The sequence below is a fragment of the Quercus robur genome, chromosome 11 (genome assembly GCF_932294415.1).
Source record: "Quercus robur chromosome 11, dhQueRobu3.1, whole genome shotgun sequence".
NCBI classification, from domain to species: Eukaryota; Viridiplantae; Streptophyta; class Magnoliopsida; order Fagales; family Fagaceae; genus Quercus; species Quercus robur.
Window position 1 is genome coordinate 53,397,442 of NC_065544.1, and position 23,677 is coordinate 53,421,118.

General features: G+C 37.5%; 1 protein-coding gene and 1 pseudogene across 1 annotated transcript; one reads left to right on the forward strand and one right to left on the reverse strand.

The window, feature by feature from the left end:
- The window catches only part of LOC126705232 (aminopeptidase P1-like), a 32,777-nt pseudogene extending 19,984 nt beyond the window's left edge, over positions 1 to 12,793 (reverse strand).
- A 651-nt stretch (positions 12,794 to 13,444) lies between these two features.
- On the forward strand, positions 13,445 to 16,544 carry LOC126705233 (uncharacterized). Its single transcript, XM_050404137.1, has 6 exons — positions 13,445 to 13,618; positions 13,699 to 13,887; positions 14,035 to 14,371; positions 14,449 to 14,976; positions 15,355 to 15,857; positions 16,128 to 16,544. Exons 1-6 carry the CDS (start codon positions 13,445 to 13,447, stop codon positions 16,542 to 16,544), a joined length of 2,148 nt encoding a protein of 715 aa, XP_050260094.1.
- The last annotated feature ends 7,133 nt before the right edge of the window (positions 16,545 to 23,677 follow it).

Sequence of the window (23,677 nt, forward strand, 5' to 3'; positions counted from 1 at the left end):
AAACACCCACTGTTTTTTGTATTTTTTTATTTTTCAATTTTTATTTTTATTTTTATGAAAAACAGATAAAGCAAAACTGAAAACAACCAAAACAAAAACATGAAAGAAAACACACAAAGCATAAAACTAGACTGACTCAAAAGCTTAAAAACAAACAGATAGGACATGCAAGGACAAAAGAGAGGGAAAGTGATTTAATCACTTGGAGCATTTTTCCTTCCACACTTTGGAATTGGAGGAAGATCCTTTCCTAGAGTTGAATTGTTGTTCCGGAGGTGAAGGGGAAGAATTGAAATCGTTCAAGTTCGAAAGGAACATGAGGGCCTTGAGAAGATCTCCAAGAGGACCCAAAGATGCTAGAATCTGACCTTGACCACTAGATGATGACACATTATTACTCTGTTAAATGGCTAACCACTTATAGCAATTTGGACGAGTGTGTACTGAAGCTCCATAGTGATGACAAAAATGCGGTTTCTTTGGTTGAGACTTTTTATTATTATCCTTCTTATTCCTAGGATTTCTAGTCTTTTTCTTTTCGACCTTAGGGGGTGCTCCTAGAATAGATTTGCCCTTGTCTAAGTTCTCACTAACTATTTCAAAGCTTCATTATTTTCAGCATCATTATCATTAGTAGGTGAAACAAAAACAATCTTACTAGAAGAGATAATATTAGGAGAAGAGAATTCATACCCCAAACTGATTTTTTCAGAAACAGCTTTATGAAAACTTAGCATCTCATCGAGCTTTGCACTGAAAGTCTTCTCCAATTGAGCACTGACTTGAAACAGCTCCACTTCATGCTTCTTGGTCATTTTAGCCAAGAAATTGTTCTCAAATCACAGTGCTCCAATGGTTTGATCGGCTTCATCAACCTTGGTAGAGAGCTCCTCTCGATCTAGCTCTAAATAACTTAGCTTCTTGGTGGCCAGCTTCTACAGTTTCTCATGCTTTTCAAAAACCTTGTACAATTTTTCATAGGCTGTATGAATGTAATCTTGTTCATCCATTTTCTCAAACTTAAATTCCACTAAGTGCTCTTCATCATCTACTATTTTTGTAATCCCTTCAGTAGGATCAACTGTAGTAGTGAAAGCACTCAAGATTCCCTTGTCATCACTATCATCTGACTCAATCTCAGACTTGGTATCACTCAAGGTATTAGCAAGAGCCTTACTTTTCCCAATCGACTTGAGATATGTTGGACATTTTTGTTTCATGTGTCCAAAGCCTTTACATCCGAAGCACTTTGGTCCAGAGGGAATAGTGTATTAACCACCATCCTTAGCATCCTTCTTCCCTTTATCTTTACCTTTGAATTGAGAAGAACTGGATTGCTTACGGTCATCGTCAAAACCTTTCATATTGGCATTCTTCATGAACTTTTTGAACTGCCTAGTGATGTAGGACTTCATCTTGGAATCTTCATCATCTGAAGACTCATCAGTTTCATTACTTTTGGCCTTTAGTGCCATGTTCTTACCATTGGTTCCTTTCCCAAGTCTAGTCAAACCCAATTCATAGGTTTGCAAGTTTCCAATTAACTTTGTCAGAGGAATAGAGTCAATATCCTTTTATTCTTCAATGGCAGTGATCTTAGCATGGAATCTTTCAAGCAGAGACATTAGCACCTTTCTTACAACCTTGTGTTCGGGAATAGTTTCCCTAAGATTAAAGGCTGAGCTGACTATGTCCTTGAGTTTAGCAAAGAACTCATCGAATGACTTATCCTCCTCCATCTTGATCTCCTTAAAGCTTGTAGTAAGCCTTTGAAGCTTGGAATCTTTAACAGCTTTAGTTCCTTTATAGGTTGTCTGGAGAATGGTCCATGCTTCCTTTGCAGTTTCAGTCAAGGATATTTTCCTTAACTCCTCATTCGTGACCGCACTGAAAATGGCATTCAATGCTCTGCTATTGAAGTTTGCCGATTTGAGCTTTGCATCATCCCAATCAGCCGACGCTTCCTTTGGCTTAATCCAGCCAATCTCCACAGCTTGCCACATTTTCTCATCTAAAGACTTCAAGAAAGCTCTTATGCGTACTTTCTAGTATGCATAGTTAGTATCATCAAATAAAGGAGGTAAAATAAGAGACTGTCCTCTATCCATGACAAAAAAGAGTCAATAAATCACATAGCAATGATTAAACCTAATCAGAGTGTGTCTGCTTTGATACTACTTGTTGGGTTAAAATGAATTGACCCCTTGCAAATTAATTAATTAGTCAAATTACATGCAATAGCGTGGTAGCACAAATAAATCACTAAATAACTAAATGCAACGGAAAATAAATTTGACATAGGTGATTTGTTTATGAGTGGGGAAAAACACCGAGGCAAAACCCCATTTGGGTGAATTTAAGGTCACCACTCCCAAGAATCCACTATTATCAATCACAAGCAGTTACAATTATAAGGAATCTTACCAAAATCTTTGGCTTATCCCAAAATACTAACCTACAGTTGAACCCTTACCCCAATACCCAACTGGACTTGTATTATGGCAGTAAGCTTCTTGGTTTTTGTTCTTCACATTTGGAAACTAATGACCGTATTTTAATTTTTGTTAGGCGAGCGGAGACTCGATTTTGATTAGCTATTGTACGTGAGACTTATGGTTATCTTTTGTATGGACAAGTGTTAGGTGACTATGTAGAGTATGTTGTATCAGTATCGACAAGTACTAGGCGACTATGTAGACTATGTTGTATTGTCTTAGTTGTTATCTTGTTTATTGCTGAATGTTGTTGTAATTGAACTATTTGCTATCCATTGTACTCGTTACATCACTTGCATTGTGCAGCTCTTGCCTATAATGCCAACAATGATATTACTTTGGCATTAGTAGCTACTACTTTGGCAAGTTCAACCACAGGGGCCTTGTTTGAAGCGATGACAGCTAGTTAGTAGTGTTTTTGTGTGCTAAGAGGGCAACTACAATGCCTATGAATAGTAACTGTTTTAATCCAGTTATTTGCATTTGATGTACTCTCCCCTTAACTGGTATCATATGCTTGTATTGTTTACCGCAAACCATGTAATGTGTTATTTTACTACTGCAGGGGAAGGGAAAACTAATTCTGGTTTACTACTACAGGAGTAGCTGCAAAAAAAAAAAAAAATATATATATATATATATATATATATATACACCAGTGAAAATCGAGTCTTTGAAACTCGATTTCCATTTGGGTGGCATAGTTGTAAATAAACTACCAGACCAATTTACAAAAATGCCACCCAAATGGAAATCGAGTTTAGGAAACTTGATTTCCATTGGAAATTTTTGCAGTGGCATTGGCCTGTAAATATTTTTGAAGTCTTGGTCTGGCATTTAAAATCCCAGTAGAAATCGAGTTTAAAAAACTCGATTTCTATTTGGCGGCATATTTGTAAATAAACTGCCAGACCAATTTACAAAAATGCCACCCAAATGGAAATCGAGTTTCAGAAACTCGATTTCCACTGGGGATTTTTGCAGTGGCATTGACTGTAAATATTTTTGAAATCTCGGCTTGACACTTAAAATCCTAGTAGAAATCGAGTTTTTAAAACTCGATTTCCATTTGGTGGCATATTCGTAAATAAACTGCCAGACCAATTTACAAAATGTCACCCAAATGGAAATCGAGTTTCAGAAACTCGATTTCCACTAGGAATTTTTGCAGTAGCATTGGCCGTAAATATTTTTGAAGTCTTGGCCTGGGACTTAAAATCCCAGTAGAAATCGAGTTTTTAAAACTCGATTTCCATTTGGTGGCATATTCGTAAATAAACTGCCAGACCAATTTACAAAATTGCCACCCAAATGGAAATCGAGTTTCAGAAACTCGATTTCTATTTGGGTCATTTTGTTTTAAAATTGAGTATATAATAGTTGAGTTTTACTAGAATATATAGATATATATATATATATATATATATATTCCAATTTGAGAACTAATTTCAGAATTCTATAAATAACAAAAAAATTTTCCAGCATCATAATCCAATTTAAATGCACCATGTTATCTAGCCAACCAGCTTCTTCTTAACCATGTTACATATTACCAAGTTCACAATTTGCTTTCACTTTGTTCATCACAATCAAATACTTCGCTAGAGGCTTGCTCCATTCTTCGTGCAAAGTGTAATGCATAAAGTTATGTGATGTTGGCAATTAGAAGTAGCATAACAACAGTTTCAAGTGAATGTTCAACACCACTTAAATCACTTAAATTTTTGGTTGGAAAATCACAAATGCTCATGACTCTGCACAAGCTTGTAGTCATCAATCAAAATATTGCAAATACTATGTCTTGGTTTGGTTAGCCTATTATGCTGCTTCTTTGAGCTTCAATAATATCCAGACTTCAACTATAACCAAATTCAAGAGAAATGCATCCATGATCATGGCTGTTGGGAAGGTGGAAAAATAATTTGATATTACTACAAAAACCCACAGTTTTTATCTGTACAATTGAAACCAAAATCATAGTCTAATCTTGCAGGGCCCTTGCAAGAGAGCCTACAAAAAAGAGATCCAGTGAAAACGTAGGTAACAATAAGGTTTCTGATTTTTCAGCTTTGCATACCACATCCAAGTCAATTTCATCCATATCGGGTATCTGTAATTAAATCTCACCAACCAAATATTTTGCACAAAGCTTTTTAGAATTCTGTTATTCATATCGACATCAAAATTTAACTTCCATTAATCTTTATACTTCTATTAAATATAAACATAGATGAACAATTTTAGAATGGCCCTCGAAGGACATTGAATCAGAAGACACACACACACAATGAGCCAAACAATACTAAAACAACATCAATAATGACTTCCTTGTTAAATATATAATAAAGCATCCTGATACCCACAGTACATTATACATGTACCAGTGCCAGACTAGCAGCAAAGCATTGGTATTCTTTAATATGATGACAAAGCCTAAACTTTGTATGCAAATATGTATGCTAGATAAGTACTGTTCCAATAATTCTTTGTAATGCTGAGAAAATTTGCGATCTTCCAGGTGTAATAGTATGCCATAATGCTTCCAACAAGAAGAGAGTAACGTTACTCCAGTCTTGAGTATCTTTGAGCCTGTCTTCCATGTGTAGCAAAGTTTATAATGATGCTGTACATAACAGTTAAAAGAAAAAAAAAAGAGTCACTATACATAATGTATACAACACAAAGCTTATACGCATTTTACATGGAAAAATATGACCTAAGTTTATCTGAAAAGGCATTACTGAAGCCAATGAGCTCAAGCTTAGATATTACGCCAGTCCAAGGGAGATGTGGTGTGTTTAGTCCAATTGGGGGTGTTTCATTACCAATCAGCAACAAAAAGGCCCCAAAGGAATTTTTTTCTTTTTTTTTTCTTTTTTAATAGGTGCTCCCTCGCTCGCTTTGGATGGGGGGTGGCCAAGGCAAGGGTGGAACTAAGTGCCACGCCTACTGATGAACCCAATCAGCATGTATAACACTCTCCAACAGTATGTACCACTTCTTGGTCCGAATCAGCATGTATAACACTCTCCAAACCAATTTCCGATTCTTTCACCCATTCTTGATCAGCAGAAACGCCTCAAAATTCAGACTTACCCAACTCCACCATACTAGGGCAACTAACAATCACCACAAATCTGTGTGTGATGATGACAAATTTACCAGCTTGTTTAAGTGCTTTGCACATGACTAAGACGTCATCCTTGAGCTTTAAATCATTGTCAGCCTCCACAAGTACTGATGTTCCAACTGCTTCTTCCTAAGAGTAAGGTCTTAGAGGATGTTCCCTGCTTAGAGGCCTTGGAAGATGGGCCCTAAAGTGCTGCGATTCCTTTTGGTATAGTTATGGTTTGTGAAACTGCACTCATCTGTTGCTTTTCCATACTTGAAACAGCTTGGTCATCGACCATCAATGCAACAATACCCTACAAGCAGAAATTCAGTTCATATTTAAATATATATAGAAACTGATCTCAGAAACCATTCAAATGCTTATGATGAAAATAGATACCTTGTGCGCAGCTTTACTGAACTGAGTGGCAGCATCACTTCTAGTCCTACTTTGTTACTTAAAAAGACTATTCAGCGTGCTGCCTTGTGCCATGCCAGTAATAAGTCCAGTAGGCAGCTCTGCCAATAGAAAAAGCTAGTTTTTAGAGAGCTGATAAAAGGAGCAAGCTTTGGCCATCTAATAAACTATGTACTTGCAAACCATTTGAGCTACAAGGCTCTTGGCATGCTCCAAACCAAACTTATTTTGATCACACACATAAAAATAGACACAGGACTCTTTCAAAATTATGTCAAATCAAATACAAAAAATGGATCATAGGGAAAAATACAACTCAAATTACCGCTTCCTTGAAATTCAAGTCATAGGTCTTGTCCTTGCTATCATAGAATTCTGATGCAGCAACATCCATGCCAAGAACAACGATGGTCAGAAGAGGCAAGAAAAATGCATCAATATTGTATAATTTTCTTTGCTAGAAGAGGAAATAATGAAGTAATAGTGATAAAATTGATGAAATTACCTAACCTTTCCCGTATATCCAGCTTTTGCAGTAGCAGTCTTCAGCAATTGAAGACCCTTTTTGTTTTCCTGTCAATCAAAATCACAACATTAGTTTATAAAATACTATACATGGTCTCTGACATGTGATAGATGAGGTGAAGCAAAATTGTTGTTAATGGAGGATGAACAGGTGAAAAATACAAAAAGAATTGACACATACAAAAATGAATAATCTAATATGGAGGTAGGTTTTGAAGATCTGATTCAGCAGCAGCTACAAACTTACTTCAGGGAATGATTCTTTGTTGACAAGATTCTTCTTGTTTCCTCAGACTTCCATTTCTTTATATTTTTTCCTAGGGGTACGAGGAAATAATTTAAAGAAATGGAAGACCTGAGGAAGCAAGAAGAATCTCGTCAACAAAGATTCATTGTGAGAAAAGAGAATCTTGCTACTGCTGACACAGAACTTGAAGCAAGATAGTTAGCTCTCGTTAATGCATGCACACAGGCCTTGAAAGTTGCTGTTTCCAGACAGAACAGCAGCAGCAATAACGTCTGCATGTATAAATGAAGAGGATTATAGCGAAGAGAAATATAAAGTAGATTGAAAACCTAAAAGTACAAGGACCTGAAAGCAGATGATCCCCACTTAAGAAAAGCAAATCTCTCCTTATTCCTCCGAAACTCATGTTCCATATTAGCCTGTACTGCATTTTTGGATCTAGCCACATCAACTTGAACATTCATGATCAACAACAAGGTCTACTGGAACCTGGATGCAAATATATGATGTTAAAATGAAATCCCCATGAGTTATATGAATGGACAAGCTGTAATGCATAAAAAAAAAAAAAAAAAAAAAAAAAAAAAAAAAAAAAAAATTAAAAATGTACTAGAATTATACAATGCATTTTCATCCACCATCAACAATCATATTAATTTTCATTGTAATGTAACGTCAACGACACAAGCCAAAAAATGAGACCATAGATTAATGATAATATCTCTGGCGTTGCACATCCACTAAGGTAATAGGACATGAAAAGGCTTCAGAAACGCTTCAGAAAATATCCTGAGTTATTAGAAAAAAATTCTAATCCAATGAATATAAAATATGTTTCTAGTTTCAGTTACTCAGGAGCAATAGAGTGACATTAAAATAGGCTCTCATAGTTGACTATTGCTGTAAAATCAAATTTTGTCTTAAAGAATTGCAACACCAGTTATTTAGGCTACTTTGTGTCCACTATATGTGTACATGAAGTACTCTTTCCTCAATTAAATATCATTACTTATATAAATAAAAAAATTTACAACACCAGTTTTAATTCAGTATTATAGAGGTGTTTTTCTTGGAGAGAAAAGGCCTTACCTTCGTAAAATTTAAATGCACCCAGCTCCAATAAGGCCTTCTCCAGCAAGCTCTGTAACCAATGACAATGGATGCAGATCATTTTTATTTTTTTTACTTTAGATGTAATGGCACCATAAATTATGATTTACATGAGAGGAAAATGGGGTTTGTCAAACAGCTTCTTGATTAGCTAGTGCTGAAAATTTTCAATATTGCTTAGGCTCATGGACTTGAAGGACTTGATAAAGGACTCGTACATTTTAACAATTCCTACTAGAAGACGTGCCCTTGCCTTCGATGACACAATGGAAGAGTTTTTCTGCTCTGTCTGTATCTCCTGGATTGCTTTGGGGTTTGCTTCAATGGTTTCAGAGGAGGGACTCGATTTATCTAGTACCAGTGTATCTTTGCACCTGTTACTGGCAGAAGCTTGGATTGGCAAATCCCTTGGTTGCCGCATAGGTTTAGAGCTAGATAGCTGTAAAGGTTCATGGCATTGTCAATACAAAAGTAGAGGTACAACAGAGAATATAGAGAGAGGAAAATAACATGCAGCATATAAAACTATGGCAAGGAAAAAAAAAAAACCATTCTATTTTTATTCAACTACTTGCATTTGGCCTGCCATATCAAATTAACAGCTTGACTTATGGGCCTGAAATTCAGACTTGCTCAATTGAGGCAGAATAAATAATGTGGCAATACTTCAGAAGTTTTTCTGGTATTTGAAGAAATTGAATCATAAACTAAAATTCATAGCATATTAAGTAATATGCTATGAAGTCAAAGGGGCCATAATTTTTCCTTCTATTATTAGGTACATTATTTGTATATGCCAAGACCTTTGAACAAATATGGAGACAACTTTGGTACATATGTTCATTGTTTCTTAGCATAATGTAAGATTATGACAATGAAACCTATTGCCGTGAGTATACAAAAGGTCATTTTACCATGCATTATCGTCCAAAAACTTACTGTTAACAGGCGAAGTTTTTGTTCATGTAACAGTAGCTATGTTGGCGCACTTCAGATCAAGCACAGAAGCTTCAGGTATGCAGATCAGAAGCAGCAGTCCAGGAGGTAACAGATGGCAAGTTCCACAAGGGGGTTTTGTGAAAGTGAACTTTGATGGTGCGGTCTTTGGTGAGTCAAATAAGTCAGGGGTTGGAGTTGTGATAAGGGACAACAATGGGGCTGTTCTAGCTTCATGTTCAGAGAAGTTATCACAGGCATATAAGGCAGAGGAGGCAGAAACATTGGCTGCCCGGAAAGCCTTGATGTTCGCTCATGAGTTAGGGTTCCAAAGGATAATACTAGAAGGGGATGCTCTTGGTTTAATTCAAGCTTTGAAGTCACAAGAGCAGAATCTAAGTCCATGGGGTTTGCTGGTGGGAGATGTGAAACTTTATTCGAATCATTTTCAAAAAGTGTTGTATTCTCATGTAAAGAGAAATGGCAATAGTGTAGCTCATAATCTGGCGAAACATGCTATATGCATACCAGATTTCCAAGTTTGGATGGAAGACGTTCCACCTCATATTGCTTCGTTTCTGTATTCAGATGTAACTCATTTACATTAATAAAAGTACTTGATTTCTTTCTCAAAAAAAAAAAAACTGTGTGAAACACAAATGCAATATTGGTACCAACAAGTTATGATGCATCATGTTCTACTGAAATAACATATCAGGCTATATCTGGTCCATTATACATCTCACTTCAACTACTGACTTAATCCATGACAAGAACTAGCAAAGTCAATGAGGATAACAAACTCACAAATGCTTTTTCTTGTTTGCTCCTACATCCGCCAAAAAGTAACCAGAAGCACCATATATCTCCTACATCTGTAAACACAAAACAAGAGTAGGCATCATTTTCAGGCCTTAGTAGTTGTTGCATATGTTGGAAAACAAATTGCATGAAAAACCTATGAGAGAGATAGAGAGAAACCTTAGACAAGAAGAGAGAGTATGTGTATATTTTCCAGAGAGAATACAAAGTTCAGAGATCATAGGACCCCTCAGTTATACCTGATGATCTAACCAGACAAGGTATTGCACAACAACTACACCATCATGAACATGAGCCCTTTTTAATCCTTCCAACTCAACTGGGTTCTAAAATATTATAACAATCAGTCAATAAGTAAATTAAAAATTTGCTAAAGATATTATTAAGAAGGTACAAATATAATAATGTTTTTAAAAAATATATCCAAGAACACTAACAATAAAATAATTCGATTGCTCAGCTACCTCTAAAGATGATTATGACTTTTAATCTTGTAAACAAGCCAATAATCCTTTTATTTATCAATTAGAAAGTGAAAATTTTTGCATATTCCCAGGTCTAGCTCTCTCTCTCAACGCACCACACCCAAAAAGAGAAAAAAAAAAAAAAAAAAAAAAAAAAACAAAACAAAATAACAAAACAACAACAACAACAACAACAACATGAAGGGCTGGGAAACACATTGTTTGTGTGTGTGTGTTGGATATATCTTTCTTTACGAGGGCTGGGAAACACATATCAGATTTTTCTAGCATCCCCTGAGAAAATAATGTCTGCCACTAATATTAATAGTCTAAGAAATTTAAACCACTTCTTATGAAAGGTGAATTGCCACACTTAGAACTCATCCTCCTTACACAAGAATTAAGGTGACTTCAAACTTTCTTGAAGCTATTTTCACTTTTGTCGTATATTGTAGCTTCAAAAGCCTCCCTAAATCTATAATCTGTTGGCTCTTCTAGAGGTAACCACTGTTGACTTCAATGTTTAAAAGTGGGGGCATTATTTAAAATTCATAATGATTGCATAATTTAAAAAAACTTACCACCTCTCCCCCTTATAAGCAAGGGGGTGAGGGTGCAATCATAAGTTCTAGACCTACCGTGTGTGTAATTACTAATTACCAACAACAACAAAATTGAAGGCTAGAATTTTGCAACTACGAATTCACCAAGTTCCCCTCCCCCCTCCCCCAAAACAAACAAACAAAACAAAACAAAACAAAAAAAGCAAAACAAAGGCTAAAATGATTTCAAAAGAAAAAAAGGAATAATTTCTACAATCTCATCTAATTTATGTCATTGGAAACCTTCAGCCATTGCCACTAGAACAAACCATATACCATCTTCATTGGATAAGAATTGCATATACTACCTTAAGAGCTTTTGCAAGGGCCAAAGGTGACGGCCGCAGAAGAACCTTATCAGCATCCAGTTTTGAATACAAAGCATAGCAACATGAAGTAGGATCAGCCCATATAAGTTCAAACTCATCTTTCATTTCCTTTGTATAATTTCCAGTTACTTCAGCTTGAGTTCCTTTAACGGCAGACTAAGCGTTGAGTTGATTAGATGCAAGCAAGGCCACATCTGAGCTCACTGCACCGTACTCCCTAACTTCAATTCCGTTCTCCTCCATATAAGAGAGCACCTGTATATGACACAATTGTCAGAAAAAGTCTATCAATTTAATTAGGCCAACACTTGTAATTGAATTTTGGTACAAAAATACAATTGGAAATGAATGACTGTGCTTTGAACAGACATTATCAGATGCAATATTAGTTAAACTTGATATCAGTTACAGGAGAACAATTAACTGCCAGTATCATAAGTTTGCTCCATTGTTTACCTCTCTAGAGATAGTGCAAGAAGATATCAAAAATTGAATTTTATAACTGACCTCAGAAGACACCTTCCCCTTGTCTATATATAAGAGAGCTGAGTTGGATGTTATATATAGCAAATGCATAAACAACTGGACAGTAGGACACATCACTCCCACGAATGTTATACAGCCAAGCAACCTGCACAATTGCAACTATACTTATGTTTTTCGTGAAAGAATCAAAGATGAAGAATCTAAATGCAGGCCAGAGGCCCAATTTTATGAAATTCTCAACAAGAAGAAAATAAGAGCAAAAAAAAATTATAAAGCTTAGAAAGAGTCACCTCAACAAGTGTTGTGATGATTATACCACGAGCTTTCTCTTGCTTAAGGTTTTCTCTCAAATCATTCAACTTGTCTTTAATAGAACGACCAGAAAACTCCAATGGATGTATGATAACAGGATTAATTTCTGGTGGTGGCTGATTTTTCCAAACTTCATCCACCAAATTTTTAGAAGTTTGAACTAGCTTCTGCTGTTTTTTGGTAAAAGCATGCTCCCATCTTTTTGCAGTGTCTATTGACACACACCAAGGATCAACACCAATGGCCGCTTCCTTAGGCAGATTCTAAAAGAAAGAAAGCATAAAATCCAGTTAATATAAAAGGCTGTAACTTAATATATAACATAATGCATACATCAAGATAAGAACAACGAAATCTACAGTATGTGTAACACCATCAAAACAATTATCCAATAAAGCTAATAATTAATTAAATGGAATCATTCTATAGCAAATTGTAAAATGAAGTGCAGAACAAAGCCAACAGAAATGAAAAGATATTCTTAATAAATATTGGAATCACATGCTAATTGAAGTTGGCTCAATATATAAGACACAGAACAAGATTCATGAAGCCAATTCCCAGGGGAAAAAAATCAATAAAATATATGATAGTAACAATGACAAAAAAATTCAAATGAAATGGCAAATTAAATTGTAACCGTCTGAATCCAAAAGTTCCAGTAAAAAGACAAGGTGGAGTAATCTAGTCCAAGAAGGCGACTTAACTTGCATAAATATAGAACAATAAAGCTCTCTCTGGGAAATTTACATTGTTCATAACCTTAACCCTCAAGACCAATTCATTGGAAATTTTAAAAACATAGTTACTCACATCCGCCATCCAAACATCAACAGCCAGGTCCTCTCCAATTTGCATGAGATTCCATTGATCACTAAGTTCCTTTGCAGACAGCAAAAAGTATCGTCCATCGTTCCACAGAAGTACTTTCTTCATTGTTATAAGTGCCAGACTTGAACAAAAAGCCAAATATAAGGGTAGTGAATTTTAGGCATAAAGTGTATCTAATCGCATATTAGCCATTCATAACAAATGTAAAGATGCAAACTTTGTAAGTGAAAGTGAATGATTGGACTAAACTCTCAACATTTTAACAGAGTGAAGATATTCTAATAACATTTCCAAAATTCAAAATTGAAATAAGAAAACACTTATAATTGAATAAAATTGTTTCTTAAAATTAAAACCGACATATACTCTGGCTTATTATCAAAGTGCAGTGAGCAACAGTAGTGAAAGTAACAAGCAAATTCTATTGGGCAACCATGGCATAAGTCCCCCTTAAAGAAATAACAACCATTTCCACTTTCATATTCATGACATTACCAGAGGTCCACCATCACTAGGACAAAAGCTACCACTAGTGAAAAATCCATAATGCAAAAACAAAACCCAATATTCAAAATCCTAGAGATATCCTCAAATTCATAACGCAACCAGTTGCAATAGGAGTAGAGGACACATTTTATGGTACGCACCATGTAGGGGCCAACTGTCATTTCATCAAAAGAGTTTACTTATGGGGAAAAAATGACAGCAAAGCCCCATAACTAGACTTGTCAGAGAGAAGAGGGTAAGGAAGAGCAAATGTGGAAGTTAGAGATTTCAAAGCTTTTGGGTAAGGAAGAGCAAATGTGGAAACAACGATCTCGAGCTCTATGGTTGCAAGAGGGTGATAACAATACAAAGTTTTTCCATAGTAGAGCGTCTCATCAGTTTAGAAGGAATTGTATTGACACTCTTGAAGATCCGAGTGGGGAGGTGTGCACGGATGAGGATGGGATTTCTCAAATTTTGGTCAATTACTACCAACTCCTTTTTAACTCTTCAAATATGTCTAGGATGGAGGAGGTGTGCCTTGCTCTGTAACGGAGGAGATGAATGAAGTGCTAAATGGGGAGTATACTAAGGAAGAGGTGGTCACAGCTCTGAATCAAATGGAACCTTTGAAGTCCCCAGGTCCGGATGGTCTTCCTCCTCTTTTCTTCCAGCACTATTGGCCGTCAATGGGCGCAGATGTGACTGAAGCGGTGTTGAGTTGTCTTGCTTCGGGTGTCATCCCTCCATCCATAAACTAGACATTCATCACTCTCATTCCTAAGGTAAAGAGTCCCACAAAAGTCTATGAATATCGCCCTATTTCTTTATGTAATATAATTTATAAGCTTGTATCAAAGGTGATCGCAAACAGGCTTAAAGGGGTATTACCCTTGATTATTTCAGAATCTCAAAGTGCTTTCCAATCGGACAAAGCAATTTCCGATAACATCCTTGTAGCTTTCGAGACTTTGCACCATATGAAGAACCAAAAATCAAAAAAAGGGGGTTTTATGGCATTGAAGCTTGATATGAGTAAGGCTTACGATAGGGTGGAGTGGAGTTTCTTGGAGGTCACTATGTTGAAGATGGGTTTTGATGCGCGATGGGTGGCCTTGATATTGAGTTGTATAAATTCAGCTTCTTATTCAATCCTTGTGAATGGAGTTCCTAAGGGTGACATCCGGCCATTGAGGGGTATTAGGCAAGGGGATCCCCTCTCTCCATACCTATTCTTAATTTGTTCTAAAGCACTAAATTGTCAACTGCAACAGGCAGCAGGTTCGAAGCTATCAGGGGTTTCTCTCTTTACAAAAATGGCCCAAAAATTTCCCATTTGTTCTTTGCGGATGACACCGTCCTCTTTTGTCAAGCTACTAAGAGGGATTTGGATGTTATCCAAAGTATTTTGGTGTTGTATGAGAAAGCCTCTGGCCAAAAGCTAAACAGAGAAAAAACTTCTGTGTTCTTTAGCAAGGCTACTCCGACTGAGAGGAAGATTGAGATAATTAATGAGTTGGGAGTAAGTGAAGTGCGGGAGTATGAGAAGTACCTTGGTCTTCCGGCGGTGGTGGGAAGGAATAAAAAGGCGAGCCTAAATTTCATTAAGGAGAGAGTTTGGAATAAGCTTCAAGGTTGGAAGGAAAAGCTTCTCTCACAAGCGGGAAGGGAGGTGCTCCTAAAGGCGGTAGTCCAAGCTATACCCACCTTTGCGATGGGTTGCTTCAAGCTCCCATCTGGACTACTTCATGACATAGAAATGATGATAAGGAAATTTTGGTGGGGCCAACGGGGTGATCAACGTAAGATTCATTGGAAGAATTGAGAAACTATGTGTAAGCCTAAGGCGTTAGGGGGTATGGGTTTTAAAGACTTGGAGAAATTTAATGAGGCTATGCTTGCTAAGCAAGTGTGGAGACTACTAGTGGACAAATCATCTCTCTTTTACCGAGTCTTTAGTGCGAAGTATTTCCCAAGTGGGTTAGTCTTTGATGCTAAGGTAGCGTCGGGATCGTTTGCATGGAAGAGCATAGTAAAGGCCTCAAAGTTGGTTTAGTCGGGTTTACTTTGGAGAGTAGGGAATGGCTCTAAGATAAATATATACAATGACAGGTGGCTGCCTGGGGGGGCCTCGACTTGTGTAGTTTCTCCAAGAATTGAAGGGGTTTCAAATTGGACAGTTGCAAATCTGTTGGAGCCGGGTGGAGGGGGCTGGAATGAGCAACTAGTAGATGACATCTTCCTGCCTTTTGAAGCCCAAAGAATCAAGAGTATTCCCCTGTGTGTCACGGTTCAAGAGGACTGCCTCTCTTGGCCGAGGTGCAGGTCAGGATCCTACTCCGTAAAATCCGGCTATCAGTTGTTGTGCGAGACTGAGATGAACTCCCTGCCTTCCAGCTCAGATTCAGAGGTGTTTAAACGTTTCTGGAAGGATATTTGGCGGTTGAAAGTGCCAAACAAGGTGAAGGTATTTCTATGGCGAGCTTGCTCAAGAGCTCTCCCAACGAAGGTTAATCTCCAAAAAAGAAGGGTGGTGGATAACTCGACGTGTGACCAATGTGGATGTATGACTAAAGATGAGTTTCACGCTTTATGGGACTGTGAGATGGTTCGTGAGGCGTGGGCGCCAGCTTTTGGGGAGGTGAGGAGAAAGGGCCTGAGTCTTAAAGTTATGAGCGACCTTGTGAGTGTTACCAAGGCAGAAGGTTTAAGTCTGGAGTTGTTTGCGATGACGGCGTGGCTGATTTGGATGCGGAGAAACAAGTTGAGAGCGAACGATAATCCTCAGTCGTGCTCTAGAGTCGCCTACTCTGCTTCGGCTCTATTGGATGAATTTTAGCAAGGAAAACAGAGCATGGCGAGAGGAAACAGAACCAACCCGGTGGTGTGGCAGCCTCTGTCTGGATGTTCAGTCAAAGTTAACTTCGACGGGGCGGTGTTCAATGAGGATTAGGAAGCTGGTATTGGAGTGGTCATTCGCAACAATGAAGGGCAGGTGCTGGTGGTGCTATCGGAGAAGGTGCAGATGCCAGTTACAGTGGAAGTTCTTGAGATGTTGGCGGCTAGGAAAGCTGCTATGTTTGCCAGGGACCTCGGTTTCAGCCAGGTGTGTTTTGAAGGCGACGCTGAACTAGTGGTAAAGTGCTTACATTTGGGTATGGTTTCAAATGCACTGGTTGGCCATTTGGTAAAAGACTTCATGTCTATAGGGAGGCACTTTCAGTCCTCTAATGTCATCCATGTCAGGCGGCAAGGCAACAATGTTGCCCATGCTTTAGCTAGGGATTCTAAATTTTCTTTTCCTTTAAGGGTTTGGACGGAGGAAGTTCCTCCAAATATTTCTTGCTTTGTTGTAAGAGATTTGCCTTAGTTTATTAAATTTTCTCTCCCCGAGTTGGGGGGTTCCTCAAAAAAAAAAAAAAAAAAAAAGTGAGTTACAGTACGGCACCTCCATATAAGGCCAAGCTTACCTATTAGAAAGGTATATGAATTGGGATTTCCAAAAGTGACAAATCATCAGGTTTCATATCAGCTACGACAAGTTCATTGGCTACTATTCTGATAGCCTTTAGAGTTATATAGGCAGGTTCTATAATGGAACACCAACCTTTTATGATTGTCACTGCTTCCTACTGTTAGCAAAATAACTGAGCATCAAGGAAGCAACTTTAATGGAAAACTACTTTCACCAAACACTAGGAATAAAAAAAATGTTGGGAAAATTACATTTTACCACATGGTTTGAACTGAATTTAATTCGCCAACTTGTGATTTAAAAATTTACAACTTTCCAACTTGAAATTTAATTCCTTCAAAAAATTAGCCTAAAATCTTTATAAAAAAAATTGCAAGTTTAAATTATGTTTTTTTAAGAGTAAATCCGGAGAACAAACTAATAACCTTATTACAAATCTACATTGCATTATTCATGAACACAAGAAAATACAATTAAATCTCAGCTGTGTAAAGTGCAACGTTCTAAAACATGAGTTAGCAAATCAAATTTGACTCAAATCCTACAGGTGAGTAAAGTGTGAATGAACCCACATAATTTTGTAATAAGAAACAAGGGAAGCTGAAAAAGAGGAAAATTAGGTCATGGGGTGGTAGGGTAGCCATCTCCTGGAGAGCATCTGGTACTTATGTCTTCAAATTACAATTTGTACCTCAAACTATAGTTATGGTCTCTCTTTTTTTGACATGTTTATAATTTCAGCATCATGTACGCTAGATCAAACAAATGACAATTACACTTTCACTAGATGCATTGCTTCTAAGATTATCCCATTTAAGCAAAACCACATGTAAGGTTGAATTTAATCAACCATCTTGTTGGTTTTATTTCGTGCCAAATTTGCTTGTATTTCAGCATTTAGTAACCCTGTATTTAGGTGGGTTTTGTTGTAAGGGTAGTGAGTGAGATAGAGCGATTGAATGCTCAAGAGTGTGCAAGAAAACAGAGTCTCGCGGCTGGATCTCGCGAGTGACTCGCGGTTGCAAGCCGCTAGATGCTGACCATTCGGTTATCTCACGATTGGAACTCGCGACTCAGTCAAGCCGTGAGCCATCCCTATTTTGAAAAACCTGACGTTTCACATTCCTCTCTCACCCCAGTATAAATACCCCTCATACCCACAAATGAAAGAGAGCTTCCAGAGAGAATTTTGAGAGAGAAACCCTAGAGAAAAATAAGATTGAGTCATCCACAATCTTTACATAAGAGTCTCTTCATATTCTTCAACTCTCTTCCTCTCCATTGTCAAATCCTGAGAGGCATTTTTACCAAAACCTTTTTCTCACCATTTCTATTACTGTGAGAGGGCTGTTTGGTGTTCTGGGAAGCAGTTAAGAAGGAACCAATTTACATTGGTTGATGCTATGGTCAAGTAGTGGAATCCGGGAAGTTAGAAAAGAAATAGGTTCGGCGCAACCTCGTTGGATCAAGAAACTTGGAGGGCTTAGGTGCACTGGGTAGATTAGGCTTGGAGGGTCTATTGCTGTCCATGTATCCCAACTACATTTTCTAGTGGATTGTTTACTGCTTGGAGGGCGGCGGAGAGGTTTTACGCCGAGAGCTTCGGTTTCCTCTTCGATAACACATCGCGTGTTGTCCTTGTGTTTGCATCTTCCTTCCCTTTTATCTTTGCCTTTTATTATCTGCTGTGGGTTGTGATTTTAATTTGGCTTAGACAGTTTTCCAATTCTGTTTTATAGCTTTTGTTCATTTTCCGCATACTAGTTGTTTGACATAAAGCTTGAATTGGTCAATTTGTAAATTGGGGGTCTAAATGTTCAAGGGTGTTTTTACACTATTTGAATTTTCAACACAAATTTGAACTGGGTCAAAACAATCTCAAATTCTTGATTATTATCACACAACAAATGAAATGATTCAGCAACTATAGACCAATAACATCAACAAACAAGCTCATTTCATTTTGAATATTGATGTGCATGAAATATATACAATAAGGTACTCACATATCTACATATTTAGCCTTACTTTTATGTTATTTTGTGACTGATTATATAATATCTTTGTGTCGTAGGTAACAAGGACTTTACATGCAAAGTGGGGCTAGGCCAATTGAATCAAGCCAACTTACATTCAGCCAGGCATGAATTCAAGAAAAGACCAACCCAATTAAATTTAAGTCCAATTGGAGCAAGGAATCAAAGGAAATTTGCACCAAATCCAAGTCCAATTCGGATTAGGATTCCAGACTGCACATCAGTTAGTATTTTTGGTATCATTTTCGGCTCAGATGTCCAATCGAGATGATTCAAGTTGGGCTGGAACGATAACTTAAAGGGCTACAACTTTGTAGTTTACCAAAAGTCCAAATTCTGACGTTAAATGGGCCAAAATAGTCGGTTAAGTGAAGCCTAAAAATCTGGGATTTTCTCCAAACGAGAATTCAACTTGTAATAGGATTCCTTGACCTATTTAAGGGCTTTTTAGGGCAAAATTCAGGGAGGCTAGTGCTAGGGCTGAGGGCTGAATGTATAGAGAGTGCGGCTACTTCTTTGGTTTTCTTCCATGACAGTTAGTTTTATTTTATTTGTCTAGTTTAATGTTTAGTATTTTATTTTTGTATTTTCTTTCAATTACTATGAGTAGCTAAATTTATAATTAGGATTGAGGATGAAACCTTGTTAAGGATTATCAATAATATTTATGTGATTTGATTTTTCCCACAATAGTTGTTCTTTAATGATTTAAATTATTCTTGCTTCATATCAATTGACTAAGATGAGATTCTAGATATGAGTTCAATCATGTTTTTCTCATGATTTAGGATTTGTCTTAATTAATTGAATGCTTGGTTTATTAATTCTTGATTATAAAATTGGATATCACTTGTGATTTGTCTGTCAATGGATACAATTTATGATTTGATTTTTAGAATTGGATATATCTTGTGATTTGTTTGGCTACAGATACAATTGATGATTTGATTTTATACTTAAGAAGCAAAGAAGAACATGCTTTTGATTTTTAAAATAAGGATTTTAATGATGATATTTTCCATGATAGCAAGATTGATTTCTAGATTATCATGCAATGGTTGGGAAAAATTAATGATCATAAATATATGTTGATATGATTTACAAGGCGGATTCCAAAGCCTTAATTCCTTTCTCTTGATTGTTTACATCTTTTTATTGCTTTATATCTTTTGCTTAGTTTAACTATTTGCTTAATTTTATTATTTGTTTAGTATATTTAATTGCAAAAAAACCAGTTTTTATTAAACTAGATTAGGATTAGTTTGGTTAAGGTTTAATCAATTTTCCTACGTTTATTCAAGTCCCTGTGGGTTCGACCTCGTTCTTATCCAACTATATTTCGGTACGGTTCGTACACTTGCGAGTACTTTAAAATTTCACAACAAATATTTGTACTTGACAAGTAAGAATTATTGAACCAACATGTTTCAAGAACAACAATCAGAGGATTTTCTAGTGTAATTAGGTAATAAGTATGACCTTGAGTATGAGAGTCCTACCTTTGTCTATTGCTGAACCAATCACCTATAGTAAAAAGAGAGAAGTAGAGTTTATCAAAAAAAAGAAAAAAAAAAAGATTTTGAAAACTTTATGAAAGTTGAGAGCAATATAAACACTGAACAGCTTCAAGAACAAGGCAAGAAGACTTCTATCAAGTTTGTAGGAAATCTCTTAAACTAATACTGGTTCACATACCATTCATATTCTGCAATAGTGGTAGTTACTACGGCTAGTTTAACCAATATTGCCACATTTCCAACAATTCTTAGAATGTATTAGAAAATAGAAAATTATGACAAGTTGACGGTATCAAATATCTATTTCCATCATGAGTGTATAGTATAACCCCACAACCTCACCCTCCACTTCACTAATGCTCCGGAATAAGGTATCATTTGAATTACCATTTTTGAACCTTACGCTGTCTCATATAATAAGGAGGAGGTCTTGCATGTCCTTTGTCAGATGCCTCGGGCCCAGCTTTGTGTCCATGTTTGTGCCCCCCTGTCCCACAAGGAGGTGCCTTTGATATGCGTTTTGGCCGACCTTCTAGGGGTGCAGGTAACCCAATAGCCTGCTCAGCCTGAACAGGGGGTGGGTCAATGCCCGAAGAAGGGCCAGTAGACATACTGTGGGAGGGTGGCTCCTGCTCAGGAGGGGTTGGACCAATACCCAGGTCAAAAGATGCAATGGGTGACAGCTTAGGAAATGATTATGGGGTGGGTGGACGGATGTCAGACCTAGGACATGGATGTGGGGTGCATGGAGGGATGGTGGGGCTAGGGGATGGATGTGGGGTGGATGAAGGGATGGTGGGGCTAAGGGATGGATCTGGGGGTGGGTGGAGAGGGATCGGGTATAGGGACAACTCGAGGGGTAGCAACAAGGAGACGTTCAGTAGGAGCTGTGCTCGTGCTTGGGCTCTTAGTAGTGCTTGGCCTCTGAGTAGTTGCTATCGTAGGAGTAGCTGCCTCCTCATTCGAGGCCTCAGGGTCTGGAGGTCGAACACGGCCAATCGCCTGCACTGTAGTCAGCACATCAGTAATGTCCTGGTGGTCCTCCGAGCCCACTAGGTGATGGCTCAACAAACGAAGGTATCATTCAATCTGCACATGGAAAAACCAAGTATATTAGTAATGCAATACCAAATCAACAATGCCAATGAATAATAAAATAATAGTTTGAACAGTAATTGGTTCTGCTAGCAAGAATTGCAAATTATAGAGAGACCAAGTATTACCTTTAACTAAATTTAAATTATCTTTTCTATTAAAGATGTAGACAGAAATGCTAATTAAAAAATCAAATGAGCAGAAAATAAAAGTTTGAGATGGTGGAAGAGGAAGAGGAGGAAGAGGAGGACCTCCTTTTGTGGGAGAAGGAGAAACATTTGGTGCGCGATTCCATTGTTGAGGTGTTTTACGATTTATCATGGAAACATGCAATTATCTGGAAAAAAAAAAATGTAAGAAAAAAAGTTGCTGCTTGGTTCAGCTGCTACTTGGGGACAGTAAAAAGAATTTATTGAAGTAGGTGCAACTCCATAAATCCCTTATCAGGAGTTACACTATAAAGGTGTCTCATGACTAGTTGCATTGCTTGCTATCTCAAACTATATCTACAAAGTATTAGGGGGAGGACAGAAAAGAAGGGGGTGCTAATTTGGTTATTATTACAACATTGTTTCAGAACATGACTTTGGGATAACGAGATAGACAACTTGGACGACGACCAAAGTTTTGTGTGGGGTAGACGGTTGGAGCCTGAGCTTGAGCCTGAGCCTGAGCCCAAACTCGATGATGCTCAAGACAGCAACAATCTTGACTCAACATCAGATTTGACCTCAAAATCTGATCAGGACTGTGACTACATCCAAATATTGCATTCTAATTCCTCCGGAGCTAACTAGGCATCATCTTCATCTTCTGTGGGTAGCTGTACTTCTACTCTGGAATCTACCTTTGTCACTCTCGATAGTGATGCCGAATCAGGATTATAGAGAGAGAGCCCAATGCACATCTTTAGGATAATTCCTATCAATTTTGCACACTAGTAATGTTTAGTGCTTTATTATGTATTAATGGTTTCTTCCTTCTTCTTTTATTTATTTATTTATTTATAATCCAAGGATGGTTTTGCATGTCCTTTCATTTGTTTTTCTGTTCATTATTATTTGTGTAAGGTTGAATTTATTCAACCATCTTGTTGGCTTTATTCCGTGCCAAATTTGCTTGTATTTCAGCAATTAGTAATCTTGTATTTAGGTGGGTTTGTTGTAAAAGTAGTGAGTGAGATAGAGTGTTGAATGCTCAAGAGTGTGCAAGAAAACAGAGTCTCGCGGCTGGATCTCGCGGGTGACTCGCGGCTGCAAGCCGCTAGAAGCAGCACACGTGCCAAGCATGCCAGAAGCAGCACACGTGCCAAGCATGCCAGAAGTTGAAACGTCATGCTAGCTAGAGCACTACAGAACAAAATAGGACAACTGACCGTTCTCTTATCGCGCGGCTGGATCTTGCGACTCAGTCAAGCCGCGAGGCCAAGCCGCGAGCCACCCCTGTTTTGAAAAACCTGACATTTCACATTCCTTTCTCATCCCAGTATAAATACCCCTTATACCCACAAAAGAAAGAGAGCTTCCAGAGAGAATTTTGAGAGAGAAACCCTAGAGTAAAACAAGATTGATTCATCTACAATCTTTACATAAGAGTCTCTTCAAATTCCTCAACTCTTTTCCTCTCCATTGTTAAACCCTTGAGAGGAATTTTACCAAAACCTTTTCTCACCATATCCATTACTGTGAGAGGGCTGTTTGGTGTTCTGGGAAGCAGTTAGGAAGGAACCAGTTTACATTGGTTGATGCTATGGTCAAGTAGCGGAATCCGGGAAGCTAGAAAAGAAATAGGTTCGGCGCAACCTTGTTGGAGCAAGAAGCTTGGAGGGCTTAGGTACACTGGGTAGATTAGGCTTGGAGGGTCTATTGCTGTTCATGTATCCCAACTACATTTTCTAGTGGATTGTTTCCTGCTTGGAGGGCGACGGAGAGGTTTTACACCGAGGGCTTCGGTTTCCTCTTCGATAACACATTGTGTGTTGTCCTTGTGTTTGCATCTCTCTTCCTTTTATCTTTGCCTTTTATTTCCTGCTGTGGATGTGATTTTAATTGGCATAGATTGTTTACCAATTCTGTATTAAGCTTTTGTTCATGTTCCACACATTAATTGTTTGATATAAAGCTTGAATTGGTAATTTGTAAATTGGGGGTCTAAACGTTCAAGGGTGTTTTTACAGTATTTGAACTTTCAATTTGAGTAACAAAAACATAACACACTGATATGCACCCATCAACGGTTGGATGAGGCTCTTATTAGATTAGCAACATACATATTAGCAATAACTATGCTTAGCTTGTTGTATCCAAGTCATAATTTTATTTCATATGTTCAAGGGTGATAACTTAACATTTGTTACATGGTAAGGGTATATAACTTACTG